We start from the raw sequence: 15,031 nt of genomic DNA on the forward strand, positions 1-15,031 counted from the left end.
GAAAAAAAAAACCACGTTCGGTCAAATTTGACTCTACCGAAATAGTTGAAAAACGCAATTGTAAGCTAAAACTCTTACGGCCTAGTAATATTCCGTTATTTTTCTTCATTTTGAAACAAATTTGAAGTCTCTAAAACAATATTGTGATTTATGGTGAATTTTTGAAAAATATATTTACCTTCACTCCGCGCGCCGATTCGCGGCCGCAAGTCTCCGAAATACGTACATCGCATTATCCTAATATTTGCTCCTTTTCATATTAGCCTTTTTATAGAGTTTCATATATCAAAATGTGCGCAAATTCATGAAGAATACAATAAAAAATAATTGAAGGTTGTAGCTTTTTCCATCTTCGAAATATGTGCATATAAAAAAATATATATATTAAAATTTCGACATTTGGTCAAATTTAACTCGTCCGAAATGGTCGAAATCTGCAATTCTAATCTAAAACTCTTATAGTATCGTAATATTCAATCATTTGTCTTAATTTTGAAACAAATTGGAAGTCTCTAGAACATTATTTAGAATTACGGTGAATTTTTGAAAATAACATTTTTTTACGTCCGCGCGTTACGAATTCGTACATCATTTTGTGATAATATTTTTCCGGTGTTGCTTTTATTGTTTTACTATGTATTATATATCAAAAGGATTGCAATTTAGTGTACAATACAACGAAAAAAAAAGTAACTCGTTAGCTTTGACCGTTTTTTTCACAGCGTGATTTGAATACAATTATCTATGAATTTTTTTTTTCGCTACCATATATCGTATTATTTACATATGATAATGATATTATTTTTCATTTCTGATGATTGCATACTAAACTTCAGGCAATGAAAAAAAATGAGCCAAAAATGAACTCTTAATCTTCAAAACTAAGCGCGCTGTGATTTTTTTGAAAAAATTATTTTTTCCGGTTCCGCGCTCACTCCAAACCGGCGCCGGCATACAGGAGAGGTTTTGATTTTTAGGGCTTCGGCGTAAGAGGGGTAGTTAACTGAATTGAAATAATGCGTTCAGTAAATAATGGATATTTCTGTCACCGGAATTTATTGAGTGAATGGCGCAGAGAACAGCGAAAATATGAAAGTAAAAAATATTTAGGTAGAAAATAAGAAATATTTGAGTAAAAAGTAAAATATCAGTTTAGAAAATAGGTAATATTTATGTAAGAAGGAAGAAATATTTAAGTAAAAAGTAAGAAATATTCAAGTAAAAAGTAAGTAATATTAAAGTAAGAAAGGTTAAGTAAAAAATAAGAAATGTATGATTAAAATTTATGAATATTCAAGTAAAAAATAAGAAATGTATGATTAAAATTTATGAATATTCAAGTAAAAAGTAAGAAATGTTGAAGTAAAAGTAAGAAACATTTGAGTAAATGTAAGAGATATTTATGTAAAAAGTACGAAATACTCCAGAATAAAAAGTAAAAAACATTTGAGCAAAAGGTAAGAAATATTTAAGTAAAAAGTAAGAAATAATTAAGTAAAAAGTAAGTCACCCGTTGCTGAATAAATACTGGTTCCATGCAACGTGAAAACACCAAGCAAGAAATGTAAGAAATGTCTGGGTAAAAATCGAGAAATATTTGAGTAAGAAGTGAGAAATATTCAAGTGAAAAAGTAAAGAAATACTTAAGTAAAAAGTAAGACGACTTACAAGTATGTAATGAGTTTGGATGTCGTCGAAATCCTTCATCACCATCCCTTTGTCAAGGGATCCGTTTTGCCTGGCGTAATCCATTCGCTGAACTACGCATCCAGCGAACACTGGATCCGTCATGGCTTTTATTTCTTTAAAAAAAATTAAATAGATAAAACAAAAAATAAATAAAAATTTCACTGTTAGATCTCCTTTGTACTGGTTATACAATTTGATTGAATATTTGGTAGATGAGAAATTAAAAATAATTTATCATTTATCGATTTATTTCTTTTAAAAAATTTACTTTGCGTTCAAAAAATTTTTACACTGTTAGATCTCCTTTGTACTGATTATACAATTTTATTGAATATTTGATAGATAAAAATTAAAAATAATTTATTATTTATCTATTTATTTCTTTAATAAAAAATAAAATTCGCATTAAAAAATTTTTTTCACTGTTAAATCTCCTTTGTACTGATCATACAATTCTAATGAATATTTGAAAAATGAAAAGAAAATTAAATTCGCATTAAAAAAAATTTTTTTTTTCTCTGTTAAATCTCCTTTGTATACTGATTATACAATTCTAAGGTATATTTAAAAAAAATCAAATTCGCATCAAAAAAAAGTTTTTCCACTGTTAAATCTTCTTTGTACTCATTATACAATTCTAATGAATATTTGAAAAATAAAAAATTCAAAATAATTATTATCGAAAAAACTTTTTTTTTTCGTCCGGTTTCTATTCGTATTTGTATTAACATGAATATTTTTATTACTATTTTTTTGTAAAATGAAATTTTAAATTTTTCCTTATATTTCATGAATTTTTTTTTTAAATGAATTTTTTTTCTTTGTTTAATCGCAATAATTCTAATGTTCTAATAAGTCATGGATCTAACAAGGCTTATACGTTTGTATGTATATATATATATATATATATATATATATATATAATATATATATATATATATATATATATATATATATATATATATATATATATATATATAAAACTAAATCAACATTCAAAAAGTACTTTATTTAATCGTTAAATTTAAATTCGAATTTATTGTACCCTTCCTATGAATATTTTCCCGGATAGTTTATACATTTGTTGTAAATTTAGATTATGAAGTTTTTATTTTTAATCAATAAATCTTTTTTATCAATGAGTTTATGATGAACAGACGCTGCAAAGTCTCAGGTACGCGGTGCACTGCATGCACTACCCACCTGTGGGGGATATAACCAGAATAATGATTTTTTTAGTTTTATGAAAAGAAAACTATTGTGCCCGCTTTGTCTGTCCTTCTGCACTGTATTCTGTCTGCCCTCAGATCTTAAAAACTACTGTGGCTAGAATGCTACAAATTGGTCTGTTGATCATCCACCCTCCAATCATCAAACATACCAAATTGCAGCCCTCTAGCCTCAGTGGTTTTTATTTTATTTAAGGTTAAATTTAACCATAATCGTGCGTCTGGCCAATGAAACTTTTTAATCAACCACGGCCTGGTGGTGACCAGGGCCGCGGTTAATTAGAAGGTTTCATTGGCAGCGGCTTGTATAGCATTATACCGAGACCACCGACAGATAGATTTCTTTTGAAAACTCGATTGCGCTGAAAAAACTTCTGCACATTTTTTTTTTTTTCTAAATAACTATAAAATTCAGTATTCTCTTACCATCAATTGAGGAGAATGTAGTCCGGTTCGAAATGGAGTCCATTCGACTCCTGATCTCCCTGAGATTCTGTCAAAACAGCAGATAATATTTTCGTGGTCAAATTATCTTGGAAATTAGAAATTTTACTTTGTTTTCTGGAAAGGTTTCTTAGACGAACAGACTACACATAAAAATGGTATATAAACAAAATAAGATTATTTGTCAGAAAAGCAACTGATATAGCACAATATTTCTCTGGAATCTTATACCAAGAATCTTTTCAGCTGAAACTCGAGCAGATATTACTATAGTAGATTCACATCAACCGTGCCTTTGATGCATAAGCCAGTCCCTTACGACGCTCCTGATTGGCTTTTGATAAACCAATCACAGGGCTGGAAACTCTCAGTCTCTCGAGAGAGAGTCCACATAGGTAGGATGTATGTTCCACCTCCCGTGAAAGACGTATATCCCTCAGAAGTGGAACATACCTAGATCCTACCCATGTGAACTCTCGAGAGAGACTGAGGAGAGTTTCCAGCCCAGTGATTGGCTTGCCAACAGCCAATCAGGAGCGTCGCGAGGGACTGGCCTAGACATCAAATGCGCGGTTGATGTGAATCTACTACAATAGCATCAATGACGGAAAGGTTATTGTAAGTCATGGAACAAAAGCAAGACAGTTAATGTAATAATGTCCAAGTTACCTGTGGCTCGCAGGATGAGAATGCCTCCGCCAGTTTCTTGGGAAGTTCCAACCCGCTCAGACATCTTGGCCAACCGAGTTCCTTGATTTTACCGAGGGCGTCTCCTACTAATGCCTCTGTTCCTGTGGGATTTGAGTTTCGTAAACAACATATATATATATATATATATATATATATATATATATATATATATATATATATATGCACTAAGCTACAATTGTCCTTTAATATCTTATTCGCTCGAACACAGAATTGATATATTTCCATATATGTTAACATATATGAAAATATATTAGTTCTGAGGTAGAGCGAATTAGGTATTAAAGGATATTTGTAGCTTAGTGCGTATATATGAATCACAGTGATGTGATCAGACACACACACACACACACATATATATATATATATATATATATATATATATATATATATATATATATATGTGTGTGTGTGTGTGTGTGTGTGTGTGTGTGTGTGTGTATACACACATATCTATATATTCATATATACGTGTATATATATATATATATATATATATATATATATAAAATTATATAAATACGTAGATCTATATATATCAGTACGAATACCTATCGTGTTTCATGCAAAAATAAGGAATTAAGCCATATTTTGTTTACATTATTTCTCTTAGGCATCTGATATCTACTACATTACTACAACCCACAGCGGAATAAAACTACAACTGAATAATATCTGAGACCTCATACACTGTCATGGCTTAGGAATAGGAATCTGAAGAGTGAGACTATCATAATGAATAAGAGAATCTTACCGCTAGCAGTCACCGCTGCGGACGCTGATATTAGTAATAAGATCGTCTGGAAGAATCCCGCCATCCTGTCAAGAGCTGAAAAAAAGAGAAAAATTAACATTTATTCGAAATTTAAACGTCTGCAAATGGTGTGTAGTGTGATTCGCTCGCTCTCTCTCTCTCTCTCTCTCTCTCTCTCTCTGTGTGTGTGTGTGTGTGCGCTCGCAGTAAGCATATTTCTAACTCAAATAACGTACTACACGTGAATGAAATTATTTTTTAAGATAAGCCTTCTAATCTGAATTAATATATATATATAAATGCTTCATATTTATATCACAACTTTTGAAATATAGTGAGGTAACTAACGACAACTGACGTTCTCTGTCTAAGCGCAAAAAACAAAAGCGAGTAGGGCTGCGCATGCGTGTTGGTGGGTGTAGTCGGTCTAACGAAACGCAACCAAATAACCGGATGTGATTTCCCCTCCCTTCTATTTATCCTCCTATTTTAGCTGTTTTTTTTTATTATGTTTAGCTCATTTATATGCAACAGTGACGTTGTATCTTGTTTGTAACAGAATTAAATCCATGTAGGCATACACATATTCGTAGACAACATAGAGACTTGTAAAAATCACGTTGTGGTGTTCTCAATTGGTAGAAATGTTTCCGGATAATAATTCTTACAGAGAGAAAGTAGATTAAATGTCCAATGATAATGGCAGTATATAATAATAATAATAATAATATAATAATAATAATAATAATAATAATAATAATAATAATAATAATAATAATAATAATAACAAAAATTGGGTAATGTTGTGGTGCGAGTTCAAAATGTACCAACCTTAGGCCGATGTTTTGGTGTTTATTCCTTTCAGCTAAGCGTTTTGGGGTTATTCTGTTTCTAGAGACTAACAGAATCCCCCCCCCCCCTCTCTCTCTCTCTCTCTCTCTCTCCCTCTCTCATTTAAGAGAAACGAGTTTGCTCTTGAAAATGGTTTAGTCTATAGTGATAAACCTTCTTCGTCCTTCGTTTTCTATTATAATATTTAACGGCTGACTATATTATGCAATCCTGAGTTAGAAAGATATTTTAATTGCAGTTTCACACAGTAACCGCACTGTAGAGAAACAGTTATATAGAATAATGACAAAATAATTAACAAATAAGCAAATAATGACATATCTAATGCTCTGGATTCAGTGTGAATGACTTTAGAACTTCTACAATAGACTTATTATGATGACGTCTGACCACCGGAAGTGAAGCAGCAATGGGTTCTGCTGGGTAAGCAGCTTATCTATGTCTATCTATCTATGTATCAATCTCTCTATCTATCTATCTATCTGTTCACGTTGTCGACGGTGCTGTATTGCAAAGAAAATAGATAATGATTCTTTATAATGTCGTCTTTTCATTCAAATGTCTGGTACACCTGGACTTTAACTGTCCACTAATTGAGTCTTCACATCTGTAACTGTGTATAGACGAAACGGGTAATCATTTACAGCGTTGATCTTTTGAAGTACAGAAGATAACGAACCGTACATCTGGATTTTTCCTGTCACTCATGAATCCTAACGCCTGTATCTATAAGTCTGTTGAGAGATAATAATTAAAGGTAGAATAAAATCATAACTTACCGCGTGGATCCTTACAGTGCAGAAGATACGAGAGGGGCTGATTGAAACAACTGGAGTGGCAGCCTGCTTCCCACTACGGTAAAACAGAGAACACTCGTCAATGCGACTACGGCTGTAAGGGACTAAGGGTAACTGACCAACGATACCTGTAACCCTCCTGTATATATACGGAAAGCAGACACGCCCCGTAGGTGTGCAAGCTAAGCGTTACACTTCCTCGCTCTGGTAAACTGCACATAATACCTGTGTATATGTGAATGTTCTCCCGTCTTAAGCCATTTGAATACATGGATTAAACTGTGGTGTATTTTTTACCACGCGTGGCTAAGTTGAAGGAACTTATGTTTTATTCATATATAAATATTTTTTTCTTCGCTTTCGTTTGACGTCATACGTTTGGCGTCAAATTATTTGCTTAGTTATATAGCCACCGGACCAAATAAACATCTTGCGTGCAAAATAGGGCTCAAGGCCAGAATAATATTTTTCAACTTATTCGCATTTTAGTACCAGTTTCGTACAAGACCAACTGATTAACGTTTTATTTATTTATTTATTTATTTATTTATTTATTTATTTATTTATTTATTTATTTATTTATTTGTTTATATATTTATTTATTTATATATTTACAAACTAAAAGCCAGAACTCATTGGAAATTCATCATTTACTAGACAGACAGTTCCTGTGATGATATTGAAAATAAGAGGTAATTTAATATTATTTTTCATAACCAGACATACAAATAAATAATGATAATTATTTGCTTTCATCATTGGAGAATATTTTAAAAAAATATTGAACAGACTTAAAAAAAATATTAAACAGACTGAAAAGAATAGTTGATAGTTCTGGCTCCATTTGATAAGAAAAACTAATACCTGACCAATTAAATATAAAGAAAATAATAGTATCATATTCGCTAAGAGTGTTAATATCAACTAGCTGGGTTCAATTTCATGATATTTTCGATACAAAACATAATGGATTGGAGAAAACTGTTTTCTCCCCTGAATAGTGATCGTTTGTACGCTTATGAGGAAGTCTTCCACGCAGTGTGCATAAACAACAAATCAACCATTCAATTCAATCGATTGGTGTCCTAATAGTAGAGATATTGCTCCTAGAGATCGCCGCTTACATGACAAGCGCTGGAGTTTATGTAACCAGTTTCCTGTACAGTCACGGCGGATGGATTTGGCATGGCCTTGCATGCATGCAAACGTGACGTCAGTAGTTCTTGCAAGTATTCAAGCGTGGCGAAAAACTGCACGAAAAACGCCTACTGATAATGAGCCTGCAAGCTCTACGCTAGACCACGCAAGTGTGGTTATAGGCCTAAGGGAAGCTCATTTTAACGAAGTAATGATTAAACCTGTAAGCCCTAGACCCAGCAAGCGATAGACCTGTGGAAAGCTCATTTTAATAAAGTAATAACGAAGCCTGTAGGCCCTAGACCCAGCAAGCGATAGACCTATGGAAAGCTCATTTTAATAAAGTAATAACGGAGACTGTAAGCCCTAGACCCAGCAAGCGATAGATCTATGGAAAGCTCATTTTAATAAAGTAATAACGAAGCCTGTAAGCCCTAGACCCAGCAAGCGATAGACCTATGGAAAGCTCATTTTAATAAAGTAATAACGGAGACTGTAAGCCCTAGACCCAGCAAGCGATAGACCTGTGGAAAGCTCATTTTAGTAAAGTAATAACGGAGCCTGTAGGTCCTAGATCCAGCAAGCGATAGACCTATGGAAAGCTCATTTGAATAAAGTAATAACGGAGCCTGTAAGCCCTAGACCCAGCAAGCGATAGACCTGTGGAAAGCTCATTTTAATAAAGTAATAACGAAGCCTGTTATCCCTAGACCCCGCAAGCGATAGACCTGTGGAAAGCTCATTTTAATAAAGTAATAACGAAGCCTGTAAACCCTAGACCCAGCAAGCGATAGACCTGTGGAAAGCTCGTTTTGATAAAGTAAATAACGAAGCCTGTAAGCCCTAAACCCAGCAAGCGATAGACCTATGGAAAGCTCATTTTAATAAAGTCCTAAACCCAGCAGGCAATAGACCTATGGAAAGCTTGTTTTGGTAAAGTAAATAACGAAGCCTGTAAGCCCTAGACTCAGCGAACTATAGGCCTACGTCAGACAGTTTAACAAAGCAACAATGGAGCCTGTACGCACTAAATCCAGCAAGCGTTAGGGCTATGGGGGGGGGGGGTGCAGCTCATTTCAACATACTAATTACTGTACTAACCAGTTCTAGGTCGACGTAGTCTTATTAGCTATGGTAGTTCACTGGAAGTGTATCAACTTGACCTCATTTTTTTTCCTTTTTTTGGTTTTCATATGATTTATGACAAGTTTTGTCATCCACAAGAAAGGAGTGCTATTATTATTATTAAATAAATTATTATTATGCAATAATCCCATGCCACTCCTTAATAACCAATACAGATTTCTTTACAGCGATCATAATTATTAGATATATGAAATAAATAATATTTTAGACACATGACAAGTCGAATCACAGTGCCCTAAAATAGGCCTATACCTCTTCGCGGGGAGTAAGCCTACAAACTACTTTGCAGGGCTGCCAGATTTCCACACTAAGGAAATCCACGTTCGGTATCTTAACACAGTTGCCAGGTTATGCAATATATTCGACTTATTGTTTATCGTGATCTAGTAAGTGCTCAAAACTTAGCGGTACGAATTCCTAGCCAATATTTTATTTTTTTTAACTGATAAATAAGGTTAGACACTGACCCTTTCCGTTTTTAGTCCATATTGTTTGCACATTTAGTTAGATTTTTATTCTAGTGTTTTTGACGAGAGGGTAAAAGAAACAAAACTTCTCAACAACAGGCGACACTTCTTTAATTTGTTGATGAAACTTATTTAATTTGACGATGAAAGAGTTGAATGAAACTCCTCTAACAGGTGATGAAAAATTGAAATGAAACTTACGTATTTATTTGGACGACGAAAAAAGTATCATAGGTCTTTTACAACAAGTTTATAGTTATCAAAATAAGTTAAATAAATATACTGTACTAGAATGCAATATGTATGTATATGTATATGTATATATATATATATATATATATATATATATATATATATATATAGATATATAAAGCATCTTAATCACATCGTCGTAATGAAATATATCGATGAATTTATCAAGAATTCATGATGGTCAATCTGACAGTATTGATATAAATATAATGACTAGACCTATTATCTAGGGCTAACAACACTATTGGGGGGAGTGTAGGAAAACCCTATGGAAAAGCCTAAAAAGGTGTTTGGCGTTGAGTTAAAGATACAGGAATTTAAGGATAGCATTTTTATTATTTATTTATTAGAATGAAAATCTAAAATAAAATAAAAAATAAATAAAATTATGCGCATGTCAAACAGTATAGAAAAATGATTATTTCTAATAAATTATAGCATATTTATTTTAATTTCCGTTGGAGAAACAACGCCTTATTTGACTGTAGATGTTATAGCGCTCGCCCCTGAGTAAGCTGGAGGTCGGATCACGCCCTGTGCGCAGTTTTCATGATGCAAAAGCTGATCAGCGTTGACGTAGCCTAATCGGTCTCTCTCTCTCTCTCTCTCTCTCTGAACTCTTTGCTGGATCGGCCTCTCTCTCTCTCTCTCTCTTACCAGAAGTTGTAAACAGCAACAGTGTGGAAGAGTTTAAAAGAAAGCCAGACAAAATCATTAGGACACTGTGAATGCACAGTAAAACCTGCTCCTACAGATAAGTGAGCACACGATGTCTCCTCTTAAGATGGACTAACAAGTCTTTGAGACATCCTAATCATTGTAACACTCTCTCTCTCTCTCTCTCTCTCTTTCTCAGCCGTTCGCTGGCAACCTTCCCGCTGAGACAGTGTTGCAGCCATTATCCCAGACTCGGCTGATTCGTCGTCATGACATCTGGTGTGAGTCTAAGATAAAACCCAGCCGGATATTGTTACCTATCCTCTTTTCACAATGGCGTATTGTATCCCATACGTATAAATTGAATAGAGTAATCTCTAAGCCGTCCAAGGCTGCTGTTCACTATTCCTGGAATGTTACGGATAACTTTAACTATCTATATGGCTATTTGCTAACGTGGCACAACATTGCTCTATGTAGTCTTGTTGCTGGAGCAGCGACTTAACGTTGTTCTTTACTGGTTATCGATTTCTCAATGCAGTGGGCTATACTTTGCTTCAGATTTATCGTAAGATTCCTCCCTGCCTAACGTGTATCCTAAGTAAGCCTATTAGAATTCTCGCGATAAATCAATGTATAAATCTAGATGAAACAGTAGTTTCGTTGAAATATATATGATATATATATATATAATATATATATATATATATATATATATATATATATATATATGTATATATATAAAACACGTATCCCAAATAGGCCTATTAGAATTCTCTCGATAAATCAATGTATAAATCTAGACGAAGAAGTAGTTTAGTTGAATTTATATATATATATATATATATATATATATATATATATATATATATATATATATATATTCCTGGAAAGAACGGATGTACTTATTATAGCCAAAAAAAATTGATATCAGTGGATTATTTGTCTTGATATTTCAGAGTATAATCGAGACAAAACTTTGAGTATAATACAATTTTAATTAAAATATGCTCAAATCATCGTTTGTTTCTGGAGTTTTTTTTTTTTTTACAAACATTTCAACTATGTAAGAACATATTTTTTTTTTTTTTAATTTAGCATTGGAGACGTATACGGTGAATGCATGGACTGAGTAACTATTTCTTGCATAAATGCTCATCAATATTTTCCTTTAGCAGCAAAAAAATAAATAAATAAGATAAAATAAAATAAAAATATATGCACCGAAGTTTCTTCGGCGCAATCGAGTTTTATATACAGCGTACAATCAAGGCCATCGAAAATAGATCTACCTTTTGGTGGTCTCGGTAAAATGCTGTATGAGCCACGGCCCATAAAACTTTAAACCACGGCCTGTTGGCTTAGCCTTGAATAAAATAAAAACTGCTGAGGCTAGAGGGCTGCAATTTGGTGTGTTTGATGATCGGAGGGTGCATGATCAACATACCAATTTGCAGCCCTCTATCCCCAGTAGTTTTTAAGTTCCCAACCTGCATCTGATGTCTAGGCCAGTCCCTTACGACGCTCCTGATTGACTGTTGATAAGCCAGTCACAGGGCTGGAAACTCTTAAGTCTCTCTCGAGAGTTTACGGAGGCAGGAAGTATGTTCCACCTCTCCTGAGGGATACTTTCGAAAGACTTATCAGATGCATGGTTGATGTGAATCTACTATAGTAACAATGAATGATACCCTAACCTCATTCCTTTCCTTAGCGGGGTAGTGCAGTCAGTACACCTCACTCGGTGCACCGTAGGCATTTCTTATGGCTCTCTGCAGCTTCCCTTCGGTCACTAGCTCTTGCAACTCTATTCGTTCCTAGCTTCAATGGCTCGTTTATTGATTTATTCTAATTTATTGATTTACTCAATAAAATCAATAACATTACAGAGCATTTAAAAAACAATAAAAAATTTATATTATCAATTCCTCTCCATTGGAGAGACATGTAACAGATTCTAATGACTAATATCATAAATTAAACAATCCAGTGGGTTTGTCAGGTATATGAAATAAATTACAGTATTTCATCTGCCCAAGCATCTTGCATATGCCTGAACAACAAATTATATATGTATAAGAAGACGGACGTGATACAGACATAGAATAATTTTTGTATCAAATCACTCTGTAGATTCATTCCCAGAAAGTCACTGGCTTAACTGGAATCAAGATTCCACAGTCTTTGACGTAGCATTCCGTAGCTGGTTCCAGTTTAGCAGCAGCTTTGAGGACGCAAAGACCTTGCTTTACGAAGCCGACAACATCGTAAATGTGGTCTTTACTCGTCCCGAGGAGGAAATGGAACTTGGTGGAGTGACTGGAGTCCTTGTCGCCCACGACTGCGTCCAGGTTCTTCATGCCCTTGTGCGAGTTGGTTCCCCAACTGTGTTCGACATCTGGAGGTCTTGCTTGCTGTGATACTGGGTAAAATCAGCAGACAACATAGCACTACGTATTTACATCACCAGTGTTAATTTCTTTGATTCCCACAGATCGACTGACTTTTAATAGCTGGTAGTTCACTTGTGGTTCGCCCTCCTTCCTCCTTTTGTGTTTTTGACAGCATTCAAGGCAAGGTTTTTCACCTGCAAGCAATGCCTCTGTGCAAGGAGTGCAGAGTGTGTGGCCACATGAAAGGTTTCTGGGTTGGCTTTCATCACTGAAGTTGCTGGAACATCCTTGGCATCTGAACAGTGGAACCGGCCACTGAAACAACAAGCATAAAGACCTTGAAATCATTGAAATTAGGACATAATTCTTCAGTTCATTTATCATTCTTCTACAAACTTGAATTTGTTATCTCTTTGTGTATGTGTGTGTGTGCGTATGAGTGAGTTAGGTGTAGGGTAAAATTTCTTTCCCGTTGCCCCCTTTTTATTTGATTTCTGTAGGCTGCCGCAAACGTTTCATTATTTAAGTAACTTATTGCTTACTCGGGGGGTAAGCTTACAAACTACTTTGTTGCTGTTGCTGTTGTTCTTGTTGGGGGATAGGAAAGGATAAAAATGGTCTGAAAAAGGTTTTTCGCGTTGAGTTAAAGGTACAAGAATTTTAGGATAGGCTATTTATATGTTTCTTGAATTGAAAATGTAGAAAATAAGTAATGTGCATGTTAATCAGTACATAACAATTTATTTCTGATAAGATATAACATACATTTTTTTGTATCATCGTTGGTGAAACCATGGGTTAATTTTCTGTAGATGTTAGCACGTTAGATGTACTGAATTTAGAGGATATATTTCTCTTCAGTTTTTCTTTCTACTTATAACTAAGAATATATGAACGTGTTTAATTTATATCCTTTTTATGCGTATGAATTACGAGGACTGCTTCACGTTAAGTTAGGAATATAATGTTTGCATGCGTCCCAAGTAAGCTTGAGTTCGCATCACGCCTTGTTTCCATAAAAGATTACATGTACTTTTTATCCTCAAATTGTCACCTTACTTTCGTTTTCATTAAAACCACATTTGCAGGAGTATCTTCCTTATGACTGTTTAAATACAAAGCTTTACCCTAATGGTTTAGTTAGTCCGTTATTTTCTTATATATTATTTATCTTGACCTTATTTTCTAGTATATATCTTCCTCCAGATATTTCAGGTTCTCGACAGCAAAGCTAATCATTGTTTACGTTCTTCTTCTTCTTCTTCTGAAACAGACTCGTGAATCTTAGACCAACTATCGTTACATGTTGCGTCTCGTGTAGGCTTTCCTTCTTTTCATTTTCCGTTATTACTGCTGTTATCGTCACTCAGTTGTCTTCCCTCTTTCAGGAGTAACATGTCCTTTTCTAAAACGTATGATATACAAGAATTAACGCTCCCAAATATAGATGTTTTCGTAAACGTATTGACAAGTCCAGAGTATTGTGACTGAGCTGATCAGACGCCCACTAACACATGAACGTAGTAGTATTATTATTATATAATTATTATGAAATAAATAAAGAGATACCTTATGCCGTAATAAATATAGAAAAGTATTCACATTAAAGCTTCGAAACGCTCCGCTAACTTGTCACTAAATTAATAAAATGTCTCCCAAGAAAGTTTGAAAGTCAATGCGATGTCTGACGTATATCGTTTTTATCCTACCTTAAAGCAGGTTTTCCTCGTATGTTCAGGAATGTCCGTGTAACTTAGGAACGCCGTGTTGACAGAACATAGCTTAATATTATCGATTACTATGGATAGAGCAGCCATCTTGCGGTATATTTACTCTTCTCGAAGAGTTTGCAGTTTCAGACGCTCTATCTCTCTCTCTCACACACACAGGAGAGCTATCGTTTTCTGTAAACCCAGTTCGGGTGAGAGAGAATGTGAGCTGTGTAAGTGACTCACTCGCGCGCCATGCTGGTTGTGACGTCATTGTTCCAACCTGTTAGATCAGGCTACTTTGTGACGGGGCCGGCCAGTGTTGCCAATTGGTATGTGTGTTTACCCTCCAAACTAGCTAAAAGACTTACACAATACCGTGGAAATAAGTCAAATTAGTGCATCTATTTGTAGTATATATACATGGAGCAATTTTATCGTTATTGCATTACTATGGCAACTAGAATTCAAGGAAACAGTTTGTAAATGCATCGGCGTATGTGTGAAGCTCCACTAAGTTGGCAACGAAGCTACGTAGTACGAAGAAGGAATAATTTCTTCACCTACTTTTATATATAATATATATATATATACTATATATATATATATATAAATATATATATAATATATATATATAAATATATATATATATATATATAAATATATATATTAAATTATATATATATATATATATATATATCTATATATATATATATATATATATACTTTTAGCAATCTATATGTGAAGTAAATTTATAGCGAATAATTCATAAACAGGTGTGGGAACCTATAAATCT

At 34.0% G+C, this 15,031-nt stretch overlaps 1 protein-coding gene across 1 annotated transcript in view; it reads right to left on the reverse strand.

Annotated features, from left to right (window-relative positions):
- The window catches only part of LOC135209860 (uncharacterized), a 23,111-nt gene extending 16,465 nt beyond the window's left edge, over positions 1 to 6,646 (reverse strand). Inside the window, exons 1-5 of the mRNA XM_064242619.1 lie at positions 6,456 to 6,646; positions 4,825 to 4,899; positions 4,032 to 4,153; positions 3,345 to 3,411; positions 1,669 to 1,802 (exon numbers count right to left, since the gene is read on the reverse strand). Coding sequence (XP_064098689.1) covers positions 1,669 to 1,802; positions 3,345 to 3,411; positions 4,032 to 4,153; positions 4,825 to 4,888 — 387 coding nt within the window. The 5' untranslated portion in view covers positions 4,889 to 4,899; positions 6,456 to 6,646. The remainder of the gene's footprint in view (positions 1 to 1,668; positions 1,803 to 3,344; positions 3,412 to 4,031; positions 4,154 to 4,824; positions 4,900 to 6,455) is intronic.
- Between the last annotated feature and the right edge of the window lie 8,385 nt (positions 6,647 to 15,031).

Source organism: Macrobrachium nipponense, chromosome 38 (assembly GCF_015104395.2).
Source record: "Macrobrachium nipponense isolate FS-2020 chromosome 38, ASM1510439v2, whole genome shotgun sequence".
NCBI lineage: Eukaryota > Metazoa > Arthropoda > Malacostraca > Decapoda > Palaemonidae > Macrobrachium > Macrobrachium nipponense.